Raw genomic sequence first — 27834 nt, 5'->3', positions numbered from 1 at the left:
CGCTCCGCGACGAGTCAACATAAACATAATTTGCTGTACAAATACATCAACAAGTCAATATTCATCGAAATTAGAGTACACGTGCTAACTATCTCTCTCTCTCGATCACATTTCTACTCCAAACGTTGCTGCGTTTTCCCAACAACTTCCATAAAAGTGAAGTTATCAAGAAACAACTTTTCGGCACGAAGACGGACAAATCTCCGTCCTGGCCGAGCGAAACAAGAAAACACCTGTGAAATAATAGAGATTCGCTAAAAACAAAATATCTGTCGAGCCCATCGGACCCAAAACATGCCCCCGGGCAGCCGTGAGACCGTGTCGGGCCCCGTTCGTGGCCCGTGCAACGTCTCGCGTGCGGCATCGATTCCGAAGTTCTGAAAAGGAGCCGTAATCCCGGAAGGTTTTGCCAGCGAGTTTCCAGAAAATCGTGCTGGTAGCGCGCAAAAGCTTGCAGCGGATTTAACACTGCCGGATACCGTTAGGTGGCTAGGAAAGCAGGCAAGCGCGGAACGCAATCAATACGCTGACAGAACGCGACGGTGCCTCGTGCGTGGCAGCTCCGGCCGAGCTTTCAGACGGACGCACGGTCGCGACGGAAGCTCACGAAGCTCGGTCCGCCTGGTTGTTCACGCGTGTCCTCCCGCGTTCCGTGTCATCGGCGAGGCTTGCGGGGATGGCGGCGATATAGAGGCTGGCGACAAAATGGCGACCGCGATACCAAACAAATGACAAAGGCGTGAAAAGCTCCGCTGGACGAGACTGGACGTCGCTGCCGGGACACGTCCGCCGGAAAATCCGGGGTGCTCTCGGTTTCGCGTGCGACAGCCGCGCGGAGGAGGTGTCGGACGGGCCCGCGCCTCTGACATTGGGTCATCCCTGACCGTTCACGGGTGACCGCCAGCAGAGAAGGTGCACAGGGACCCGCGGACAGAAGCCGAGGGGGGGTTAGACCGAGCAGGAAGTTAGGATGATCGGGGCTGCCGCGGTCGTGTGCCTGGCCAGGATCGCCTGAGGGATTTTCGGCTGGGCCGCGATCATCGACCGGGGATCTTCGGAGCCCGGATTACCGATAGGCTAGACTGATGGTATCGGCGGGTCGCGCGCGGTGCTCCTTCCCAGCCGAGTGAGGATCGCGACTGTCAGTGCCGGTTGCCTCGATGGCTTGACGAACATCCCGACGGCCGCCAGTTACGCAATCATGTTTTTGTATTTCGAGAAGAACAACAATGCCAAGTGCGACTGCAACATCCTGTCGCTCAGCTGGATGGGCAAGGTGCCGGACGAGTCGCCGGAGGTAGGTGAACATTTTACAAGGCTAACCGATCGCCGCGAGCCGCGCGTAAATCCGTAGAGGTAGCACCCGACGATCGCGAGCCGTGTGTGCGCTCCTCGGCGGCGAAAGTCGGCTCGATCGATCGTAAAGATTACGCTTTTATGCCGGCCACCGCATGCGGCGATATCGGAACGCTGCACAGTCGAAAATGTCAAGCGTACGTGCGGAAACATCGCGGACCAATAATATACCGCACGACAACGCTCGGTGCGCTCGCAGCACCTGACACACGAACGTTAAGTGACGTAAACGCCGACGCGTTTATAGATTCGCCGTGTATTTCTTTCTTTCTTTCTTTCTTTCGTTCGTCTTTTCTTTCTTCCTTTTCGCGGCGAGTTTTTCCTCCAGCGAATTTTTAGATCGCCGTCTCGCCAGCCGCCGCGCCGGTTATTTCCGAGACGCGGACGATAAATACGATCGGGAGGCTGCCGCTTGAAAAGCGCGTCGGGACGCGCAGAGAGACCGTAGACAATAGCTCGCGGCGAGATAATGAAATTTATATGGGTACGCGGTTCGGTCACTCTATGCGCTCAGACTCGTTCTGTTCGCCGAGAAGCGGCCCCGAAGAATCGGAACGCTTGTTTGTGCCTTTCTGTTAGCGTGTACTAAGTGCCGCATCGACGGCTAGGATTATCAGCGGCCGCGCTGAAAAGTTTGGCAGGTATTATGGACGCGAGATTGTGTACGATGATGGAATCAAAATAGATGCGATTCTACGGGTCTTCGCGAGTTGTTCGGGAAACTTAATCTTGGAAAAGTTGATCACGAAGTTCCCCGGCACGAAGACTTCGATGTAAATAGTTCAGTAACGTTGCTCTTAATATTAACACGTTCGGCTCCGCCGCGGCCCATTCGCTCGCCTGTAAACTTTCCGCAGGGACCGCGGCGGGCCGATTTTATAAAATTTTGAACGGGGGGGAAGTCGGAAAAATGGCCCTCCTTATGGCTCATTTCGCGGGCGGTCTCTTAAGCAGCTCGACGCGGTGAATTTTCTTTTTCCTTTTTCTTCGGGAAAACTGTAATTTTTTTTTATGAACTTGAGTGGTGCTTGATTTCTTTCTGTTCGCGCTGTCTGATGTACTCAGGCGAAACGTAATTTGTGGCTCTTGAATGGGAGAAGCGTTATCTTAGGATCGCTTATGCAACTGTTTAGAGAACCGTGCGAGAATTCATCGTTTCCTACCTCGATTGCAACAAACAGGAGGTAATTCTCTTCTTGTGATATTTATGAAGAAAATCGATCTCGATCTTTGTATGATTTTATAACACGAGTGTAACGTAAATAATATAGTCTGTATGACATTTATGTAATACAAAAATAATGTATGGTCAGAAAGGTGTTATAGATCATTCTTCTGCTGTACTTCTTCGTTTTAGTCAACACTGGAAGGGTTAAATATACATTTATTACCGTTTTAAGAGTTTTAACACGTTGAGAGTAACATCAGAATATTTTCAAATTCTTCATTGTAGACTTCAGCGTCTTCCATAATAAATAAATTAAATATACGATAAGCAAATCAAATAAAAACCGCTGAATTAAACGATGAATATGTTTCGACATGTTGAGAATGATGTCACAATATTTGTAAATATTTCATCATGGACTTAATTCTTCAGTTTTTGTAATAAACGCGTAAAATCCTCGGTCCAAATATGATTGATCAAAAAAGATAGATTATGTATATATTTAGGAAACAATAATGGACGTTTACTAATAAGTATAATGGAAGGCGGGCGATTATTACGTGCAAATGCACCAAAAGGGGACAGCCTGGAAAGATTCCGAAGAAGATAGCGTAAGCGAAGTCGCATCAACGCGATGATGGCCGATAAACATCGGCCCAATGATGTCACACATACGCAATACGAGCTGTTAAAATGTTAATAGAACTCGGGCGCGAAGGAAATGTTTAAATGGCTGTTAAAGGAAATCGATGAAGCCGATAAACGTGGTGAAGGACTTTTAATGAATATTCGTTTTCCTTGAAATAAAAATTGCTCGTCGTTCAAACTGATTCTTCCGGCGTCAGCTGCGATTCGATTCGGAAGCTAATTAAACCGTATTAGTGCTTTGCTTACTTAACCGTTCAGGGTTTTCAGGAATAAGTGTCCCGTAGCTGTTGCTGCGGGGAAAAAAGTACACTTGCGGATTTCGTAGCTTTTTCGCTTCTTCAAAAGGGACGCACGAGGGGATGATCATCTAGCCAGGATTATCAGAAAAACGTGGAGATCGCTTCAGACACTTTGAACTGTGGAGGAAGTTTTTTTGTTTGCAAGTTTTACAATGTTTCTCGAATCCGTTGTAGAGAACGAAAGATTTGCTAACAGGTTGGCGTATTTTAATCTTGACCCGCGACAGCGTGTGTCCCGAATTTTAATTCAAGTTTTTAACGAGCTTTGGTAATGGCTCACTGAAAGCAGTAATTGTGTCATTACTAGTAATTCTATTTTATACCATATTATTTTTGTCACGCAAATTTTGAAACTGTGCCGAAATTAATTTTCATTTTGAACGGGATAAAGCGGACATCGCATCTTGATAAAAAAGAAAAAAGAAAAAGGAGAATAGGAAGTAGGAAATGATCGTGTGACGATTTTGATTCCATGCAATTTTCGTTCGTAATGCTTTTTCATCTAGCCGATAATTTACGCGCAACTTGAGGTCGTCACGTCAGGCGACGCACTCTTTAATCAAATGATTCGCCGTGTCTGAAACGTTAATAACGTTCTCTAGGTCTGCCCGTACCGTTCATCTGCACTAATATCATCAATATACGTAGCCTAACCTTGACATCCAAAGCGAGCTCTAAGAAACGGAATATCAAGGTAAAGAGGTCGGAAGGTCGTCGTTTTAACGCATTTTCGTCGACCACTTTCCGCGGGGAGTTTGAGCCGCCGACTAGGAAACGGGAAACTGCAGTTCGGGTGCAGGCTCGTTTAGGGATTAATTATCGAAGTTGCGTGGTTTGATGGGTAGGCAAGTATCTTGCGGTCTACGATGATCAATTTTCCCATAAACGTAGACAAAATTGCGAAAACAGAGTTTCCAGTCCATCGAATTTAATTGAACCGAACCGTTCTGTTATCCGAACATACTCGTTTCTTTGAGTATACTGAATAATCGAGGTTCCATTGTATGTTGCAGTGATATTAAATATTGCAATCATTATACCTATACGATTGCAATAATTGCAATAAAATTAATTTATTTACTACTGTAACATGCACCGATAAATATTGTTTTTTAAAACACGGAAGTGTGTTTGATCTGTCAAGATTGAATTTCTCAGTCGAAATTCTGCTAATGTTTCACGATAATTAAGCTTCTTAATTAATCGTAAATAATTTTGCGACTACGATTCAACAGTTTCACAATTTTCCGGAACAAGAATATTCTTCTTATTTCTTTCCTTATTTAAGAAAGTCAAATTTTTCATTCTTGTTATTTCACTATTACTGGATTTTTCATTACTATCTATTCTCGAAATTTTCACTATATTTTGATCCTACATATCATGTACTATGGTAAATATTTACTCCTGCGTATAGTACAATAACTTGGCATTACTTGGGAGAGGAATGTAGGTCTGCTATCATTTTAACGCAGCAGTTAGCGCTATTGTTTACGTTACCACCTTCATTTTAAGTCAATCTACAAAAATAAAGTGTTTAGCCTGAACACGTGCCAACTATCGCAAACCGGAAATTGATAAATGAGTGATACAGGACCGTTCTCATGTAACTTTATTTGCCGAAAAAAACAACCAGAACTATACGGTGTTCTACATTTTTCATAAACACGTATATTTTATATTTATAAAACCCTTTAATATTCCGTAGAACTCTTGAGTTTACTGGGTCATCTCTGTCAAAGGATTGAGCATCATTGATTATTTAACTGTTATTCACAATATAAAAGCTGCGAAAACACAAAAATATGCTGTAAAAATACAATCGACTATCCCATCTTTTCTCTGCCATGAAGTTTGCACAAGAAACGACGAAAATCATTCGCAGATAAATTATTTCATGATACGGTGATCTGTCCGATGAATGAACGTTTAAGCAGCATGTTTGTTGAAGCGATTGTTATTTAATTCCTTGAACGATACTAAGTTATACAATTAAGTTGTATATAATTATTATTATTATATATATTATTATATATATTATTATATATATTATTATATATATTATTATATATATATTATTATTATATATATTATTATATATTATTATTATATATATTATTATATATCATTATTATATATAACTAAGTTTTATTACAAAGATCATACAATCTTGGTAAAAATTCTAGCATTTTTTTGAAAGTGTAACACAAGATCATTTTTTAGCAAAAAAGAAAGTATATTCAAGAAATTACAAATTTCAAACTAAGAAAACTTTTTTATATTCTTATGTTTCTCTTTCTATGTCCCTTTTAATCTAACTCTTAGGACGCATCTGCATAACAAATAAAACTAACCCGCGATTTCGCACAGAAAAAACAAAAACTCCCCCGCGGTTAGGGGGTTAATCGTCGATTCTTTACAAAACTACATTCGCAAGATATCTGCGGATATACAGTAAAACTACTATGTAAATTTCAATGTAAAATGGCTGCGATAGGCGTTACCTACCACGTTCACACAAATGTTTATCTCCTCTGGGTTAATCATCGTGCGACTCGCCGTATCCGCTGGAATCGTGCAAGAACTTTTGCACAGTTCTCACAAATTGATTCCACGGAGCTCCCGAGGTTGCTGGATCGGCAGTCAAAGAGTTAAGCAACATCGATTGTTCCCCGCGAAATGATGAGAATCGAGGAGCCGGGCGGCATCGGGCCGCGCCGCGCCGCGCCGCGCCGGAAGCCGCGCAATATTTCGAAATGAGGGTGGCCGTGGCGTGGGCTCGCGGGCTCGCGCGTCTTCTAAACAAAGCGGAGCGCACCGCGGCACAAAGCGGTTTTCCCTTTCCCGTGTCTTTATGAGCCTGGAAGAGGTGTTCGCGCGACTCCGCCGGGATTGCGGCGCATCGCGAGCCCAGTTAATAATACCGGGGAGAGTTTCGAGACCGCATCAAAGCGGGGTGGAGATTGGAATCCGTCAGGGTTGAAGCGGATGCGTCGCCGCGTAGAAGCGGCTTAGAGGTGGAGCGGCGAGGGCGGCCAGAAATTCGGAGGGCTGGGGTGTTTCGTGTACGTGTTGTACGACGCCCGAGCCGACGCGTCGCAAAGCTGAAGATGAAGTTCATGCTCGGTGTCTCGATTAGATCTTTTCACGGTCTGAGCCCCGCGTATTCCGAGGCTTTCTTCTGCTGTTTTTGTCGAGACCGCGCCGCGTGTACCAGTGATGCCATCGGATGATACGGAGGCCGGCTCTGGTTCGACCAGCACGCGGTGGGACGAATTCTGGGTGCCAGAAAATCGTACAGTAAATTCTCCCTAATTGACGCTCAGCTTGGAAACAAAAATGGACAACTTCGGAAGAGTACGATTATTCCAGCCTTGCGGCTCGTTTTTATAGTTGTTGACAATCAGTGAATATAATATATATATATAATATTGTATATATAATCTCCTCTTCCAAAATTGTCCATTTTTGTGTACAAACTGAGCATCAATTAGGGAGAATTTATTGTACTTCGTTTTATCCCATTCATAATGAATTCAATTATTATTTTGGACACTGAAATAATGTTTCTACGAAGATATACAAATGTAACCATATAGTATATATGCAAATATATTGTATATAAATATACTATACAAATGAAAAAATTATGAGTAGTACAGATATAAATATTTAAATAGCAATTCAGGTCCTACAAATCTGGAAAATGTTTCGCTCACGATTAAATTAAATCGAATATATTTTATCGTTATATCGAATATATATATATATAATCGTTAAATCGAATTTATTTATTCGATATACATATTTCTAACAAGACTATAATATTTATGTTTCGATTCTCTGACCATTTCTTTAACTTGTACACAATATTACGCGATGTTGTTAAAGATAAATTCAGCATATAATAATTCGGCGTTCTGATTATTTTACAGAGACTTTTCAAATAAACGTTCCGAAAGAATTTGTTCCCGCGGAACTTTATAACGTACAGATTCTAAAATATCCGTTCCACGAGAACATTTATTGGAAAAGTTCTCAGGAGGTAAGAACTCATTTCGCAAGGGAAAGATACCTCGTTGAACCGAACGTGTAAGTTCGAACAGAATTTTTTGCACAACGCGAGGAACCTGTTTATTCGAAGGCCTGCATTTTCCGCATTATCTAAGTCTTTGATAAATCATCTGTTTCGCTGACAAACTTTCTCAGCGCTTAAAGAAGATCCTCCTCGGCCGCCGGCAATCTCGCGAGACACCCGGCTGCTCGGTTAATTTTCGTTTTCCCAAGTGTCTCGTGGGTAAACCGGGCATCTCGTATAAGTCACGGTTCCAGCAGGGACAACGGCGAAAGATTACGTTCCGTTCTGCGGAGGGAATGCAACGTTTATTGATTCTCAATGGCCACGTTGATGGTGCACGTTTGCGGGAAGCGCGCCAAATTTCCAAGGAAATTTCCTTGTCAAAGGTCGGCCGAAGGTCGGGCCGCGCGGGTAGGTCACTGAATTCCTTTCGATGTCGGTTGTATCGTCCCGCGACCATAACTGTCCCGGTTCGAGCTTTTTCCTCTTTCGGTCGTTTGGCCGGCGTGGTGGCTCGTCATCGATCGGACCGTGTATCGAGGAATCTCGGTTATCGAGGACCAGATTTTTCAGGCACTTAGTCTTGTATAATGAACTCTGCATACTTCGGATGGCTCGCGGTAGGACAGATATGGCCAACCGATGTAAGGCATCGATCTGCTTCAAGAATTTATGCGCCGTGTCAAATTCGGCTATTTAAAGTGTCCCCGGATTTCTGATACGGATATTTTAATATCTACCAACGAAATATTTAATAGCGTCCTGTGATCATTGCAGTCCCGATTTTATGCATTTATCGTGAAAATTACATTCTGCACTTCGAGATTGTAGAAAGATTAAAAAAAAAACACTTAATATTCATTTCATTTTAAGGCTGACCGATCTTCGGTTCGCGAAGTTCAAAAACCCGTCAATTTGGAAAGAGTTTAACAAAATCGTTAGAGAACTAAAAAGTCATTGTTAACGCATTTTTAGAAAAATATAGAACTTCTTACTCGTTATTCGGCAAAAGGCTTCTCAATGACTGGACTGTACGTGAAAGAAGCTCGATAATTTTCCTCTAAACAACAATTTTGGAAGAAATTGTTTCACGATATTAACCCAAATAATTGGTCGAAGTATGGTAAAAATTCTAATCTTGATCTTCAATTTTAAAAGCTTTAGAAAACCACCGGTAGACGAAGTGTTAAAAACTGAACGACTTTTGCGAATCCCTTTTGTGCTTTTCGGTTTCGAGTTCATTTGTTTTTATACTCGGTGAAATGAATAAAGCGATCTTGAGGAACGTTTTTAGGCGACTAATAGCAGAATGTCGTACATCGACGTTCGAGGAACGAAAGTGCTTAGATGGATCGTTTCTGGGCCAAAACCCTTGGGTTTGGGTAAATACTCCCCGGCGTTGCGGATGATTATGGGAAGATGCTACTGAAGTGTATCAGCCAAATCCATTAATGACGATTCGTAGACAATGGACGGCTTTTTAAAAGCGGAAAACGATTCTGGCGACTCGAATCTGACGAGATCTTTCCATAATGCCTCCGCCGGCGCTACTTAATTCGAAAAGCATCCATTACAGGCTTGTTCCTTAACCCCTCGAGCCGGTAATTAAATCGATGGAATTTCAATTATTTTTTGAAACACCAAATATTTATTATACGTACTTCTATTATATTCTGTTTATATTATATTATATTATAGTATATATTATATTATACCATATCATATCATATCATATCATATCATATCATATCATATCATATCATATCATATCATATCATATCATATCATATCATATCATATCATATCATATCATATCATATCATATCATATCATATCATATCATATCATATCATATCATATCATATCATATCATATCATATCATATCATATCATATCATATCATATCATATATCATATCATATCATATCATATCATATCATATCATATTATATCATATCATATTATATTATATTATATTATATTATATTAGATTATATTATATTCTGTTATATCCTATATTATAGAATAAAATTTTATATTATATCCTATATTGTAGAATAAAATTTTATGTTATATTCTATATTATAGAATCAAATTTTATATTATATCCTATATTATAGAATAAAATTTGATATTATTTTCTATATTATAGAATAAAATTTTATATTATATTTTATTATATTCTGTTTTTAAACATAAATACATGGCAACCAATATGGTGTCGCTGACGGCTTCGAGAATGAATCATTTGTCTATCGATAAATGATGATAATGATGTAAAATGCAGAAAAATCTGTTGTGCTCTGAACAAAAGTGTTTCATGCATCACGTGTGAAAGAAAAAGTGTTTAACCGAGTAATACTATGTAATAGAATCGGAACGGTATTGAAAACAGAAAGACCGTCAATAATATCGATTCGAGGATTGGCATTAGCCGATTATAGAATAGCATACATCGTTTGTTCGTGAAAGTCGCATTTACTGTTCCGTGCGTCGGTTGTAGTTCAAACACCGGAATTGCGGGTATTATAAACGAGCGGCCATATTTAGTCACGCTATCCATACCTCGAGAGAACAGATTTTCGTAAACAAACGTAACTGGTCACCGATACGATCCACGAAGTCTTACTATTTCATTTCATTTCCAGACCTTAGCGTCGGCTATATTGCACGTGTGTTCCGTTAAAATTAAGTTAAATATTTTTTTAATTAATATCCGTTTCGATCGATACCACACCAATATCCCCTATGTTGTTCAATTACTAATAATTTACTTCGTTGCTATTAATTAAGAGACCGAAAGAGTGCTTGATTGTCGAGTGTTGCAACAAATTGCCACTCGTGCATCCAATCGCGATGAATATATATCGTCCCGATACCGTTGCTGAAAAGTTATACGTAGATAGATCAGTGTAGTTAGATTTAATAGAATTTTAATTAAATTCAATATAAATCGAAGAGCATGTAAACGCCATATAATACATTATAAACTCCGGAGAGACGCGCGATGCAGTTTAACCCGACGCTATTGTGTTCCACAGCGATTGAATAAGATGATAAATACGTTCTTAGCTGACCTTAGCGGCGGTATTAATGACGTATAATGACGCAGGTGCCAACATAATTGCCTGCATGCAGATTCTAGCCTGCGGCGATGCGCGTCGTGTGAACCACGCGGGAGATATTGTATAATAACTTCGGCGATGCAACAAACTGTCGGACTTATTAGACGTGTCTAATGAATATACGGGTTGCGAAGAAAAGTTTGTTTTATCACAGTCGTGAGGAGTGCTGCTCCCGTTTTTCTTTCTTGTAATTTACCCTTTCTTTTTTATGGAGCCTTGGCTGCCTCGGAATCATTAGCCCCGGACCCGGACGTTTACACGAGGGACATGCGCAAGTTTGACATCTTTCGCAAAAAAGAAGAGGATAGCCTCGTTGGCGAGCTTCCTGCGCGCGGCAGAATAGAATCGTTCCGCGAACAGCGCTGCGAAATTCTTGGTAAACGCAGCATAAACCGAGAAGACGCCTGTCCATTTTACGTTCGCCCCGTGTAATGGCTTTAACGTGTATTCCCAAGGGCTCCTTGGGAGCCATCAGCAAGCATCGTAAATTTCTGATCATTTTAATGGCGCCTAAATACTTTGAATTCCTATTTTACGCGCCCGTATAAAAGGCCACTCTTGTTTAGGAGCTTTGAAATATCTTCGCCAATATTTCGCACGCGCTATCTTAAATCATCTTTTCGGCAACGGGTGTTCTTTTTTTAAACCGTGCAATTTTGTTGGGGACCTCAGAAGAAGTTTTTATTGTCGGCCACCATTCGTTTCTTCAAGGTTAAAACACCCCCCCCCCCCATCTATATATATATATATATATATAATCTTCAAAACTGCAGTAGATGTAAAAAAAATGGTTATATTTAATAGCTTTTTATGCTTTTTAAGCTGTCAAAATGGCGGGTAAACTAATTTTTTAATTTACGATTATTCATATCGTAAGGATATGAATAATTCAATTTATATGTTACTTACGGCAAATTTTACAGTAACATTTGTTAAAAATCAGAATAAAAACGTTTTATTGTTACTTTTATAAACTAATATAAAACAGCTGTTTTTTGTGCTCCGTAAATCTAGTGTTAAGAAGATATCATTAACCCTTTCGCTACTACGAGTGACTATAGTCACCCGCCACAAAACGACACCCACATACGATGGGTGACTATAGTCACCGGTCACAACAATGGAGCCAAAAGTTAAAACAAAGGCTATCGCCTCGATTTCCTCTGTTCGCAGACGCTATCATCTACCAAAAACTATGATCAATTATAATAAATCTGGTCATATTAATCCAACGTTTTTGAAGCAAAAGACTTGGCCCCGAATGCTGAAGACTGCGCGCGCTTAATGTTCCTGCATTCGGCAGGGTGCTCCGTTCTACACGAGGGACTCCGCGGCGAGGCCCGCCGTAGCGAAAGGGTTAAAACGATAAAAAATTTTCGTTCGAATAAAAAGATTGCCAACTACAGTAATGTCTCCCCAATTGACGCTCAGATTGTCCACAAAAATGGGCAATTTTGGAAAAGGAGAACGCTTGTTCGAGCTTTGTGGCTCGTTTTTTATGGTTATCGATTGTCAACAACTATAAAAACGAGTTGCAAGGCTCGAATAATCGTATCTCCTCTTCCCAAATTGTCCATTTTTCTGCAGAATCTGAGCGTCAGTAAGGGAGACATTACTGTTGTACTATCATTTTTAAAGCAATTCGAATCAAAGACGCGTATTGGATAGTGCGGTTTTCAAATAATTCTACCAACAATGGGATAAATGTCGTCGTTCACACACAATGCGAAGTGTGTATACACACTCGCATGTCCTTCGATGAGAGAACATAGTTGATATAAAAATTGCACGGTAGCAGATGACGTATCGTACGAAGTGCAACGGCGGACATGCAAGCCGCGCGTGCGAGCTAATGTTATTCAGAAATCGAAGATTGTTGGAACGTGATTACGCAGATCTTCCGTACGGAACAGCTGAAGGAGTAGCGCGGGCAGACGGTCGATCGAAGTTCGTCGAAACACCCTGTCAATTTGTTCGAATCGATTCCATCATTCGGCTGCAATCTGATTATTCGTTCGGTAATGGAGCTAAATTAGCGCGATACCTTTCCATCGTCGCCATCGGCGCGGGAAACGATTTTACCGAATCGTTAATCAACAATTAGTTCCGGAAGCTGAACTAGTCATCGAACGAACAGAATTCGTCGATCAAGGAACGTGGGAAGCGTAATAAATTCTGATCGATTGTGTGCCCCTCGCACCTCTCCGCTGCGCATCGAACTTTCGAGATCGAATTAACCCTACTTAGATGTGGGGTCTGTAAACCGAAAGCTGATCCGGCTCAAACATGATCGATCCGGCGACGATCTCGAATGCAAAATCGACTCGGGCCGCGTTCTACTTTTTCATAACTCCGGTTTATTATTTATTTGGAGGAGGAGGGGGGACGGGGACAGAGGGAAAAGGAAGCGGTGTGTCGAGAAAATTGCATTATGGAGCAGATTCGCGAAAATGTCAGGCAGATTATGCAGGAATTTCAAATAAATGAAAAACCTACCCCTTTAAGGGCACACTTGGGAGATATTGCTCGAATTTGTTAACCAACAAGCAACATTCCTCCTGCATTTTATGGCTGAGCGCAGGTATTAAAATGCCATATTTATGTATCCTCGTAATCCGGCGCGATAATATCCTATTATATGCTCGTACGTTGTTCGCTTCGTTTGCGAAATTACAGTTAATGTTTCAACAGCAAACTTCGCAGATTTATTTTATATACAAAATTGCCCACTGTTTTCCACACAGAAGTCCGCTTTTTCTTGCTGCCGCATTCTGTGTTGCTGTTTGTACGGTATTCTGCGGATTCGCGTGCTCCACAAATCAATCATAGCGCCGAAAAATAACGAGTTGTGTCGCGGGAAAAAACATTTCAAGCGTTTTTATGTTGCTATGAAACATGTCTGAATGTTGTTTCCGTAAAAAAAAGCAACAAAGTTATGTAAACTCGCAGCGTCGTCCGATGGTGAAATAATAAATCGTTCCGATTGTGAGTTAGTGTCTTTGCGCGGAATGAATTCCGCCTTGTTTTTCCTCTTTTTAACCGCCGGATTTCACTGGCGCGACTTTTCGCGCCGAAGCCTTGTCAGTCAGTGGTCGTCGAAAATTAACAGTTTAGAACACCGAGAGACAATGCAAGAAATTTGTCGAAAAATCGCTAGCATTAAGACAATAGAAACTTGAAAATGTATTGTTAGTTCGACAATCGGCTTTCCAATATTGTTCACTGTCTTTAACAACAAAAATCTTCCTCGGTTTCTTATTTTACAATTCTACAAACTTTACAGTCCTCTTTCTGAAGAAAATGCTTCAATAAATTACACTATTCGAGCAAGTTTTGCCATAAAAACGGTACAAATGAATTCCATCTTCTCACTTTTATGAAGCAAAAACACCGTTAAACCTACGGTGCCTGCCAAAATGATTTCACATGATTTATTTTAACATCGTTGAAAGTGTAAAAACTCTTTCATAAGAAACGACTGTGAAACAATTTTTTAATTAAAGCATCCATTGAGATAAAAATATCGAAATATCTAAATGAATTCGATTTTCTCATTCTTCAGCAGCACGCATTTTGTCGCTTTCAATGCTCGCGAGGTTTTTGCGATTATCGAACGGTATGAGAGAACATTTCCATGAGTTTAAAACACATATGTTACGTTCCAACTAGGAATAGAATAACGAATTTAAAATGTCTGATCTTCTATGGAGTCATATTCGCCGAGCTGCCGCGTCTAACTGTTGAATAATTAAAGTTCCAAACTGGCGACTGTCGCCGAGTTTTCGCCGACTGAAAAAGACGCGATCGGCAAGTGGAAACAGGCAAGTCAGCGTCGAGAAAAGTTTCCCGAAAGATCCGGAAATAATTTGAATGGGAAGTTCGATCCGAACTATTTCACCGGCGACGGGGAAAAACTGGACTCGTGATTCCCTTTCAAACTCGTTCGGGATTGATTACTGAGAACTGTACGTAAAAATGTCTCTAAATCGGTGTTCTCGAGACTATCGAAGGTTTGGCAATTCGACTCCGTTTCGAGGATCCATCGAGAGGAACGAGCCTATTGTTCCTCAGGCTAAACCGTCGCGAGTCCCTTTATTGTTCAAGGCACTTGCCGCATGAAGAAGTCCTCGTTCTTGTTGTAGTGAGAATTTAACTCTTCCAATCAGGACAGACACAAACAGCGGACTATAGCTAGCGATTTTTAGCTCTGCCCGCGTCTCTGTTTAAACGTTTCAATTTTCAAAAAGTTCAAACGACGAATTCACTTGAAAAAACTGATAAACGTTTCTCGCTGATTTAATTCGTTGGCGCCGTTCGTTGTTGGCTCAATAAATATCGGGAATATAAATTTGAACGTGTTATTCAATTTTTATCGAGCCAATGGAATAAATTATAGGTCGAATGCATTTTTCACTTATTCAATTTCATCAAGCTGTTCAGTCTAGTAAATACAAATAAATACCTAGAGAGGAGGTAAATATCTAGAGAATAAATTGTTATTCAATTTTTATTGAGCCAAAATGGAATAAGTCATAGATCGTATGCATTTTTCGCTTATTTAATTTCATCAAACTGTTCAGTCTAGTATATATACAAATAAATACCTAGAGAAGGTAAATATCTAGAGAATAAATTGTTATTCAATTTTTATTGAGCCAATGGAATAAGTTATAGGTCGAATGCATTTTTCACTTATTCAATTTCATCAAGCTGTTCAGTCTAGTAAATACAAATAAATACCTAGAGGAGGTAAATATCTAGAGAATAAATTGTTATTCAATTTTTATTGAGCCAATGGAATAAGTTATAGATCGTATGCATTTTTCGCTTATTTAATTTCATCAAGCTGTTCAGTCTAGTATATATACAAATAAATACCTAGAGAAGGTAAATATCTAGAGAATAAATTGTTATTCAATTTTTATTGAGCCAATGGAATAAGTTATAGGTCGAATGCATTTTTCACTTATTCAATTTCATCAAGCTGTTCAGTCTAGGAAATACAAATAAATACCTAGAAAAGGTAAATATCTAGAGAATAAATTGTTATTCAATTTTTATTGAGCCAATGGAATAAGTTATAGATCGTATGCATTTTTCGCTTATTTAATTTCATCAAGCTGTTCAGTCTAGTATATATACAAATAAATACCTAGAGGAGGTAAATATCTAGAGAATAAATTGTTATTCAATTTTTATTGAGCCAATGGAATAAGTCATAGATCGTATGCATTTTTCGCTTATTTAATTTCATCAAGCTGTTCAGTCTAGGAAATACAAATAAATACCTAGAAAAGGTAAATATCTAGAGAATAAATTGTTATTCAATTTTTATTGAGCCAATGGAATAAGTTATAGATCGTATGCATTTTTCGCTTATTTAATTTCATCAAGCTGTTCAGTCTAGTATATATACAAATAAATACCTAGAGGAGGTAAATATCTAGAGAATAAATTGTTATTCAATTTTTATTGAGCCAAAATGGAATAAGTCATAGATCGTATGCATTTTTCGCTTATTTAATTTCATCAAGCTGTTCAGTCTAGTATATATACAAATAAATACCTAGAGAAGGTAAATATCTACAGAATAAATTGTTATTTAATTTTTATTTGAAATTCATTTGATTCAACTGCAGTTTTCATTTGTATGATAACTTATGAAATAACATGAACGCGTTAATAAATAATGTAACTGTGTAGCACGATTATTTTTATCTACGATAATTATCAACATTATTTGAATTCTATTGCATGTTAGAAAGAAAAAATCAATTTGCAGGCTTTCCATATTTTTAAATTTGGATGTTCAAATTCACACTGAATGAAACTTTTTCTTGCCTTCGCAAAATAGATGTCAAAAAATTCGAAACGTTCAATACTTAAAAACATGTTATTTATTCATTTATAAATGAGGATAAACGATAACGTTTCGTATTTGTATTCAATGACACGTTATAATTAAACCTACGTAACGATGCTTAATGTATTTAATGATGGCTGCACGTGACCCTGTAAAAGCAAAAACAGTTTGTTTCATACTTAATAATAATTGTAGCTCAGAAGTATCGTTAATTCTTGGTGGTTAAAGTATGACGCACAGAATTCAGAAATACTGCAACGTCGCGTCATGGAGCGCGGTGGCGAAATATCGATTTCAGTTCCATCGTGGAAGATTAAGTCGGATCACTGGATGATTTTAATAAAATGATAACGCCTATTCAACAGATGGTTTCGGAGTTTTAGGATGTCTTACGCACAATAAAGTTTATCCGTCGTGTCACGTGGCAGTAAAACCGGTGATCGCGTCGTACGAAAAGCGACGGCTTATAGAACACTTTCGAAATCGGATACGCCGAAGACTACTGCGACCATTCGCACGACTTTAATTCGGGCAAGCCATTGTAAGGATATCAAATATCCGATACGGTTCCCACTTAACCGTATAACAGTGTCCGATCATTTGTCTAGCAGACACACGGCCGCTGAAAGAAAAGTGCTCGAGTGCAAATACAATTTCCTTTTACAGCGTAATGGAGCACGCTTTTCCACTAATACTTTTTCACTAGCACACTCTCACACTTACACTCCTCCACTAACACTTTCTCACTTACACTGTTCCACCAACACAGGCAACACCATTTATACAGGATTCCAAGTTTAACAGTTTATTTAACGGAAGTCTATTTAACAGGCTTTCCAATGGCCAAATTGTTGCTAAGAAAAACTCTAGAACTTTCTTTTAAATACCAATTTTACATGTACTCGTTACGTTATATTAATCTACATTGTTTTAAGAAATTCTTAACTGTTGTTCCTCGATTTCAACAAAACAATTAGAAGGAAGACATTCTTCGATATTAATTTTTAAAGAAGAAATTTTGTGGATAATTCGAAAATACTTAATACAACCGAGTGTTAGGATAATAAGAATCTTTTGCAACGACAGTATTGTAGATTAGTAGTGTTAAATTATTGTCCTCGGAAGAAAAGCAATTTCGTTTGAAATATGTTTAACATAATGAACAGTTACGAAGATTTTATTGATTAAAATGAACCACCCTGTATAGTCAAGGAGCATTAATAAGCAACAATAATATAATAACAATTGTATTTTACAATGATTACGTTCCATTTTCATTTCATGTATATGCTACGGATTAAGAATTGGCTTCAGTGTCTGACCAAGACTGATCGTTTCTCCTTCGTATAAACAGTAATGCGAGCGCATCAAATTTCCCTAATCGATCATCCCGTAATGAAAAATCGTAGCTTAAGTTTTAAGGTATCGTTGTAAAGAGGAAGCTTCGGTCTTCAAATCTATGGTAGACTCAGTCGCGAAAAAAAATTTTCAATGATTTTAGGGACGTCGAAGTTTGCAACATTTTCGAGGCGAAGCATGCCTTCAGATTTCCATCCGTCGCATCATGCAACAATATCTTAGAAAAAAAAGAATGATAGCATGTAAAAGCAGAGGCTTCGAGCTTCGAAACGAGCCCACGTTCATTGTCGTACAATTCCTTTTTACGAAATTATGTTATTTCAAAGTCGAGAATCTTTTGACAATCAGAGTGCTGAACTGCTGTTTAGAATCGCTGCGAATCCAATTAAATCTGATATTAAAAAATGAAATTAAATCCCGCTAACGTGACACGGAGTTGCTCCGTAAAGCGATGCGTTTAATTTCGTTAGGGCAGTGCTTTATATATACAGCTTTTCATCGGATAACACGTACGAGGTGGAAACTTCTTTGTTCGTGTCACGCGATCTCCGGCGTCGAGAGCGTAAAGTTAATTGCCGAGTCAACTTATTGTTCTCGAATAAGATACATTGCGAAGTGGGCAATAAATTGGGGATGAAGCGTTTCAGTCAATCAGTGGGAACCCTGCCAGCCGTTCAGGTTGAAACTCAAAGGAACCCTGCTTAACGTCCGTAAAATATGCCGCACCACTTTATTGTGCAAACAACCGTTTCGATTTACAATTGTCATACATTTTTGACCCATTATCCTCGATAGTCCGATCATTATTCTTCCGAACCTTTCATTCACGACAGGCTGATTCGCTAATGAGACTGGTGCCTGCAAGTTTAAGCCAACAAATATTACCGAACATCGTAATAGAAACGCGTTTACATATTTATGAAACTCGAAAACAAAATGTAAATGCTCGATCTCGATTTATTTCGTTAATGTACTGGTTGAGAGTGATGGTTAAGCAACTGGATATAATGAATTGATACTAAATAGTCGTGTGATTTACAAAGCAATGAATTTTTTTGGGAGAGTCGGATTTATTGCAAATTAAAATAGAAATTCATTTGCACTGCTATATTTTTTACAAAACAATCATTATCGGAAAGAATTGCATTTATCTCAAATTAAAATAGAAATTTGTTTACACTGTTGAATGTTTGAAAAACTGCTGATAGCTTACGATTTAATCGTTTTTAGAAAGAATTGCATTTATTTTCAATCAGAATAGAAATTCGTTTACAATGTTAAACGTTCGAAGAAGCGTTAACGATTCCAAGAAGACTAATCTTTAGCAAGCACTGCAGTTACTTCGAAACAAAGTAAAAATTAATTTAAAATGTTAAATGTACCAAGAAATATAATATCATTGTGCATGCCAAAAGGCGGGAGCAATTCATGCATGCGGTAGAAGCGCATACGTAGGTTCCGGTTAGGCGGAGATGTGTATTAGCTGACTATATTTTTCGTACCAGTGACGTCAGCAGAAGGGTAACAACCTAACAGCGGGGTAATTTCTTGGTCTACGACCCTACTCTGACCTACTGCCCCACTACCACTCTGTCACATGCACATTTAGCCTCCGTTTAAAACGCATTTGCAGCGCACCGTTCGCCAAACCAGTCTTAACAAAAATAAACGTGCAAACGTATGCGAGTCGCTTGACAAAAAGATTCGCGCCGAGGCGAAACCCGAAATGTTGCAACATCGTGTCAATGCACCCGTTCCTAAAAATAGATATCGAAAATCTGCTTCGCGAAAATATTGCGGACCAGGATGCTGGTCGATCGAAGCTTCGTATAATAAATGTTTTCTACACGTTCCCTCGGAGATGCACGGAAAAATAAGAACGCATGTTCGAGAGATGTTTTATTCCGAGAACTAAGCGCAGCGGAGAAAAGAAGAAAGGATTGTTCGCTGTTTTTGGCTTCGTTTTATACAATCTGTCGACCTACAAAGTTTCTAAAATGACATCGTTCGGATAATCGAGCGACAGCTAAAGTGATATTAACTTTCGGACGACGGTGACGTCGCGGCGATGCCAGGTCATTCTGACCTAAATTAAAAATTCATCATTCCCGTACTTTCTAGAAAGTTTGACTAACAAATACATCTAAAATGTCGATGCGCTACTTCAACGTTGACCTAATGTTGAGCAAACGTATCCTTTTTATTCCTTTGATCCTTTAATTAATCCTTTTTATTTATCTATCATTGTTAAAGATCGCAATAATTAACAATCGAAAATGTTCCTGTGATAACATAAATATATAATAATATATAATATGATTTAATATAATATAATTATAATATAAAAATATAATATAATATGATATAATATTATATAATATAATTATAATATAAAAAATATAATATAATATATGATATAATATTATATAATATAATTATAATATAAAAAATATAATATAATATGATATAATATTATACAATATAATAATATATAATAATAATATAAATAATCGCACCACATCTCGTGGAAAAATAATCGACACAATACTACAAGAATGAAACCGATTTTTAAGATCGAACCACAGCTCCCCAAATATTAAAATGTTGCTTGCGAATAATATTCAAGTTTCTAAATATTCATAAGCCTTCACATTGCACAACAACGGTCTTGAAAAAACTTGTCCGAAACGAACGTGCGAACAAAACTTTAAATGATTCGATAAATCCGGAATAAAGCTAGCCACCCCCGGGCAGTGTTAAACAAGCTTACCAGGATGAACGGGTCAGACTGACCCACCGTTCGCGTAGACAGGATTAAGCGACACGGCGCGGCGTCTGGATGACAAGCTGCTCCCAGGAAAGCGACTAATTAAAGAGTGTAGCATCGAATGAACGTTGCGTTCGCGTTAGTTGTGAAATGAAAGGAGACGAGGCATCGAGTTAATTCGAAAACCTAGCCAGTTTCCCCTTTCACGATTGAACGCCGTTGAAAGGATGTCGGACCTTTTATATTCATTGTGCAGGAGGAGAAGGTTCCGGGCGACTACAGCCGAGCGAATGGTTGCCGGTGTCGCCGGTAGTCGAAATTTACCCGTAGCCCCTGCCGCTTATTTTTCTAAGGGTTCGCGCCGGCTGGAGTAATTACGCCTACATATGTATGACAGGTCTAAGGGGGTGAAACCCTTCTAACATTGAAGCCCCCGCCACCACCTGACGCGACCGCGCTTAAGTGGAAGAATTACGTGCCAGCGAATAGTAATGCCAGCCGCCGTGCTCGTCGCCGTAGTCCTGCGAGCACTGTCTATAAAGTAATGAGACCGATGCTATATCATTCTTTTACGTATAATACAGCTGGACCGCACAATAGCGTTATCCGCCTCGAAGCGCAGCGGCTCGCGGATACACCTTTCAATGCTTTAACGCCAATTCTCAAATTCCGTTCGCGATTCAAGTATTTTATTCTATAAAATTACAACTGTGGGATCGAGTTGCAGGACATCGATTACTTTTTCAACGTTCTTACATTCTGAGGATCCTGATCGAATTTAGAAATTATTATCACGACGCGGCGAAGTGTCAACCTTTTGCAATAAAAAGCCATTTTCACTCAGAATATAAAATAGCTTTTTCGACTTGTAATATTTCTATTTTGTATGACATATTGTTTATGGATCAGATTTATATTGTAAATTGTTGGTTTTATGTAACCGAAATTACAACTGTGGGATCGAGTTGCGGGACATCGATTACTTTTTCAACGTTCTTACATTCTGTGGATCCTGATCGAATTTAGAAATTATTATCACGACGCGGCGAAGTGTCAACCTTTTGCAATAAAAAGCCATTTTCACTCAGAATATAAAATAGCTTTTTCGACTTGTAATATTTCTATTTTGTATGACATATTGTTTATGGATCAGATTTATATTGTAAATTGTTGGTTTTATGTAACCGAAATTACAACTGTGGGATCGAGTTGCGGGACATCGATTACTTTTTCAACGTTCTTACATTCTGCGGATCCTGATCGAATTTAGAAATTATTATCACGATGCGGCAAAGTGTCAACCTTTTGCAATAAAAAGCCATTTTCACTCAGAATACAAAATAGTTTTTTCGACTTGTAATATTTCTATTTTGTATGACATATTGTTTATGGATCAGTTTTATATTGTAAATTGTTGATTTTATGTAACCGAAATTACAACTGTGGGATCGAGTTGCGGGACATCGATTACTTTTTCAACGTTCTTACATTCTGATCCTGATAAAATTTTGAAATTATTATCACGATGCGGCGAAGTGTCAACCTTTTGCAATAAAAAGCCATTTTCACTCAGAATACAAAATAGCTTTTCCGACTTACAATATTTCTATTTTATATGATATATTGTTTATGGATCAGTTTTATACTGTAAATTGTTGATTTTTATGTAACCGAAATTGTCACACTTTCAACAGTTTCAACGATGCTTTTTTTTAAAAAAATATAGACAAACTTGATAATGTAAGAATTATTTTGGAGTTTATAAGTGCACGAAACAAGTGTTTAGAGGAATTGTGCACCCATCAGCAAACGCGAGAACGATCCATCTAATCCTGGAAAAGTCGAATCCGACCGAGATATACGAATTCATAAGGTTCAAGGAATCTGTTATCGCGCCCGTTCCGCCTCGACGATCGATCGTGGGAAATTATTACCCTCGTTTCTATTTAGGTAAGCTGCAGTCGCGAAAGGAGACTGACTATATTATCGGATATTGAATGGATCGTAATGCAAATTGTACGGAAAATTTTATGATCCAGACGCGGAGTGCCGCGGCAGTTATGACTTCTCGCCGAACAGAATTAGTTTCCCCATCGGCTGACGTCTTTGTATTCGCGCAATCAAGATTTCCATAATACAGGCTGGAAAGTGAAGAAACTATTACAAGCTGTTCTCTTGCATCAACTGATGCAAATTTCGGATAACCGGATAATTTAACCAGACGAATTGTAATATAAATTGTACTCGAACATGACAGGACGAAAGGATATGCTTCTTTATTTAACCCTTTCAAAAATATTGTCTAAATCTTGAATTCCTGGCAAATAATTTGAATAATTATATATAATCATAATAATATATAATCATAATCATAATAATTTGAATCGTTCGATGCTCCATTAACCCTTAAATGCATATTGTTGCCAATTGTCTACATTCCAGTTCCACTTAATTTTATTCGAAAACCTGAGCATGTGCGTTTCCGAACACACGTTGATAACAATAGACAATAGACCATGTGTGAAAGAAAAGACTTGACATTACTTTTGGCGAGTAAGTTATGTGTTTTTTGACATTTGAATGTGGTGGGTGATAACCTTCAATGTGTTACTTGGAGAGATATTTTCTTTTTTCGAGTTTCCTATAAAGGAGTGATTTATCTAATTGCTTAGTGTCACAACAAAAATCGCAATTGCTTTGCTGCATTTCATTTATAAATAATATGAAAATTCCTATACTAATAGATAATATAAATACATGACCATTTGTTTACGTCTACAATAATTTTAGTAATAAACGCATATTGTTGCCAAAAGTCTACATACAACTTTTTGTCAACATAAATACTCAATATTATTACCTAGATTTTTTTATTTATTTTTTACGTAACCTATGACTACATTCCTATTAAAAACGATTTTTTAAAATTCAAAACAAAAAATCATGCATTCAAGGGTTAATTGTAACATGATCGATCATTTTAGTTGGGATTACCAAACACCTTAACATGTAATTGTTTATTCCGTGGATTTTTATCACTGGATTCTGGATCTTTGCGTGAAAGAAATATTTGCTTTATTAATCGGAATAAACAGAAGACAAATAGAAGTGTGTCTTCCTTTAATAATATTAGCGAGTTAAATGTAGATTATATTAATGATCTCAAATTCTTTTAATCTTTCCATTATTCTGTGATTTATCTACTCGTTTTTAGAATAAATTTTTTATTTTTATAATAAATGAGGACAGAACAGAACAGAAAAATCTTGTTAAAATTTTCTGAAACATATGATAAGCTCAGAATAACGAAGATTAGCGATTTAACAAGTTCCAATCGCTACCATGTTTTTAAACATTAAGTATTCCGAATATAATGTATAATGCGCTATCAAAATACCGTCGTATAAGGGAGATACGAAGCTTCATTTTCCCAGGGACCATCCTCTTTGTTCTCACCAACAAAAAACCGCTTTGCGTATTGATCAAACTGCTTTATAATTGGACTACGTTGCACGTGTTTTTTTTAAATCTTTCGCTTTCGCGATGTCCCTTGTTAATGAAAGTGTCCGTCGTACCACCAACGAAACGGAACAGTCTTTCGAACTTAATTAATCTTACCAATTTTTCGTGGGACTTCAAGGTTATCGGGGTATTTCTGAACTAACGTGTCGCATTTCCTTTCCGCATAGTAATTAAGATCATGTTATCGAAAAGCGATCGTCCGAAAGAAAATCTGTTAAAACTGTTAAAAAGCAATCTTGAGTGGCATGAATTTCCCATAATTTGATTGACTTCTTTTAACGGTACATTGCACGCTAACGAGTGCTTTTATAACAGCCATAACAGAGATATTTACGTCCTCCGATTTATTTGTTCCACCGTGTACACACGCTCGTACCGTGCTAGCCCGTGCTCCGATTCGCAAACGCTTTCGCAATTAAATGTTTACGTGCCTGTAAATCCGCTGACAAAACCGGATTACACGAATATATATTTTTTCCGTTTACAAACGATTGACAACGTTTATTCGCGCGCGCACCTTCAGCTTTCAATATCGTTTAATCATTCGCCTGCGCACCATTTATCGCGATCGCATGCGGCAATTGTTCGTTTTTCAATCGCGACGAACATTGCTTTCACGCAGTCGTTGGTTAACTTTTGAGTTATGAAACAATAAAACATTCTGGTTTTACGTACGTATATGTAGAAATACTATCCGTAATTTTAAAACAATCGAAAGATTTTTAATAATAAATCGTTCACTTATTATTCAAAATTAATAACTTAATTAATCACTTAATGTTCAAAAGAGTTTGGATGATGATAGATATGATGTTCACTCATTGTGCCCAAAAGATTTTTTGTAACGATAGCGTTGATTCAAAATATGCTTGAAAGATTTTTTTATAAAAGTAATGTTCACTTATGTTCGCTGAAAAAATTATTGATATAGACACTGTTTACTCGACATGCTAAAAAGATTGTTGATAAAAGTAATGTTCACTGAATTACAACTACAGAGAATATTTTAGGAATTCCGGATTATTATTGCTATTTTAGCTTCAACGTTTATTGCTACCTTTACAGAATTCCATTGTACTCTAAACAATTAAATGAAACAGTTAGAAATATTTATCAAATCTCTAAAGTTTACACGCACTTTTCTAGATATCCAGGCGTCCCTTGAACTCGATTAAGCGCACTGAACGTTGTCCAGGAACAGTTTAACGCGCGTTAAATGGGAAAATGAGGTTCTCGGGTCTTTTAACGAGCATTCCCGCGAAAGGAGCGAATGAAAATCCGAAGCCGCGATAGTCATCGAAACAGAAATCGGGTCATAAAACTGTCCCCGTGCAAATGGAACCGTTCAACATTACGCGTTCGCGACGCGAAGATCGTGCAACAATAATCCGTGTGAGCGCCGCCGCAGTTCCGCTTCGCCAAGTTCATTTGCAAGTGCGAGCGAAATTTTAATTAAATAAAACCGGCCTCTCGATTTCGTCGCGCGCGAAAAGAACGGCGGGCGCATTCCTCGCGTACGATTTGACTTTCAAATTCTGATTAAAGGACGGTTTATGCATTCATGGCCGCCGGTAAATATATTCCCGCGAAATTCGCTAAATTCTGAAGGTTAAAATAATATACATGGCCCGCGTTTTGAATACCCCGGTTTATGCCGTCGCGATACAGCCAGCCGCGAGATAACCGGGGAACAGGCTTATGCATTTAAACACCACTATGCATTCAATGCATTCCCGCCATTACACAAACATCCCTCGAATTCTCTCGGAGCCGCGACTTTTATGATACGCGACCGTTTCGCGGTTCTACCTCCCGGCCGGTTTGGAACAGTTGCGAAAGCGAGTGGATGTGGATTACTGTCGGAGGCTCTAACTTCTGGAACAGGCATATCATCAAAACTCGGTTGAGTGTTCGCTGCATTTAAAATTGGGCAGCCCCTTTTTAGAACATGTTACTTTAAGCTGCAGACGAGAAAAGTTTCGGCACAACGAAAGTGCGCGCTTCGAACATATTTTAAAAGCGTGTTTTCCTTTCGAGTGCAAAAAAACGAGTTCTTTTCTTTTTTCTTTTTTAAGCTTTCGTGAATCGTAATGTTTCAGGAAAACGAGTTCACAGTGTTTTGTACTTTGTTTCATAAGAATGACTGGGTTACAGTGATTTCTCTAATGTAATGCATCACTGGAAAGATCGTTCGTTATAACACTTTGTGCATTTTTTATGAAAATGGTATTTTGAAGATTGGCTTTCGCGATCTTTTCCAATGCTGCAACTAACTTTTTACAAATTTTATTAACATAGGAAGACTTTTATGTACTTTTATATTCTCTACTAGCATTGTGCAAATGCTTGCAATAATTTATCCTTAACACGTTTCGAAACACATTTTCTGTTGCTTCATTTTAGTAGAAAACTCCTGCAGATTAAGATTGTCTTAAATATTCCTATTTAACGCGTGCACAACGTTACAAATCGTATGATACGAGTAAAATAATTACAAGATAATTACAAAAAGGTTACCGAGATATTTATTATTAATCAAAAATACATGCAGAATGCTTGGATACATAGTGATCGTATATCCAAAACGTCAATAGGAACCATTTTAAATCTATTATAGTTTCTCTGACCCATAGTATTTCCATTTCATATAGCCTAGCGCATTTTATGTGTTCGAAATTGAATTTTGTGACTCGTGCAACGGTTACACTTTTAACAGTTTTTGAAACGGAATATCACGACTTTTAGTGGCGAGTTAAAGTCACCGCTCGAGACGGGAAGGTTCAATAAAACGGAGAGTGCGGATCGCAGAACTAGAAACGTTTAAGATGTGCTTAGAGAAGAGCAGTACAATAATTTCTCCCAGAAATGTTCGGAGATTGGAATTGAAACCGGCAGATCCGAGAATACTAAGTCACGATTCCTCGAGCCTCGCGGCTTGATTTTATAGAAACTCGGAGCAGTCGGCAAAAAAAGGCAGCGATCAGCATGCCGGTACATTAATATTGGTATACAGAGTGTCCCAAAATTATGGTATTTCCGAGAAATGAGGGATTTCTCAGGTGATTTGAAGCAACTTTTTCCTTTACAAAAATTTTCTCCGAGGCATCGTTCATGAATTATTCAGAAAAAACACTGACCAATGAGGGGCGAGTTCGCTTGACGCTAGGCGGCCGGGCCAATAAGCGGAAGCGAGCTCCGTGCGCTCGTTGGCTCGGCCGCCGCACACCAGCCAAGCTCGCCTCTCATTGGTCACTGTTTTTCGTTAATAACTCGTAAACGAAGCTGCGGATTGCAATTTTGCTAAGAAAGAAGTTATTTCAAATGATCTCAGGAACCCTTTATTTCTCGAAAGTACCATAATTTTGAAAGTACCATAAAGTACCCTGTATAGTAATGCTAGAATAAAAACGATGACTTAACATTTTTATTTCTCATATTTTGCCACGATTCGAAGGCAATTCGGAGACCACATGTCACGATTCGACGGTCACGTACGTAATTTCTCCCTAATTCGCGCTGAGATTGCTCACAAAAATGAACACTGTGGGCAGAGGAGATACGATTATTCGAGCCTCGCGGCTGATTTCATAGTCACCGGTTGTCAACAACTATAAAAACGAGACGCAAGGCTCGAATAATCGTATCTCCT

At 38.6% G+C, this 27834-nt stretch overlaps 1 protein-coding gene across 2 annotated transcripts in view; it reads left to right on the top strand.

The window, feature by feature from the left end:
• The first annotated feature begins 536 nt into the window (after positions 1 to 536).
• The window catches only part of Tusp (WD40 superfamily protein Tusp), an 86884-nt gene continuing 59586 nt past the window's right edge, over positions 537 to 27834 (top strand). For both annotated transcript variants that reach the window (XM_033471774.2, XM_033471772.2), the window contains exon 1: positions 537 to 1297. In XM_033471774.2, coding sequence (XP_033327665.1) covers positions 1202 to 1297 — 96 coding nt within the window. In that variant the 5' untranslated portion in view covers positions 537 to 1201. The remainder of the gene's footprint in view (positions 1298 to 27834) is intronic.

Source organism: Megalopta genalis, chromosome 15 (genome assembly GCF_051020955.1).
Source record: "Megalopta genalis isolate 19385.01 chromosome 15, iyMegGena1_principal, whole genome shotgun sequence".
In the NCBI taxonomy this organism is placed as follows: Eukaryota; Metazoa; Arthropoda; class Insecta; order Hymenoptera; family Halictidae; genus Megalopta; species Megalopta genalis.
Note: the sequence above shows the minus strand (reverse complement) of the source record. Positions and strands in the feature narration are given on the sequence as shown.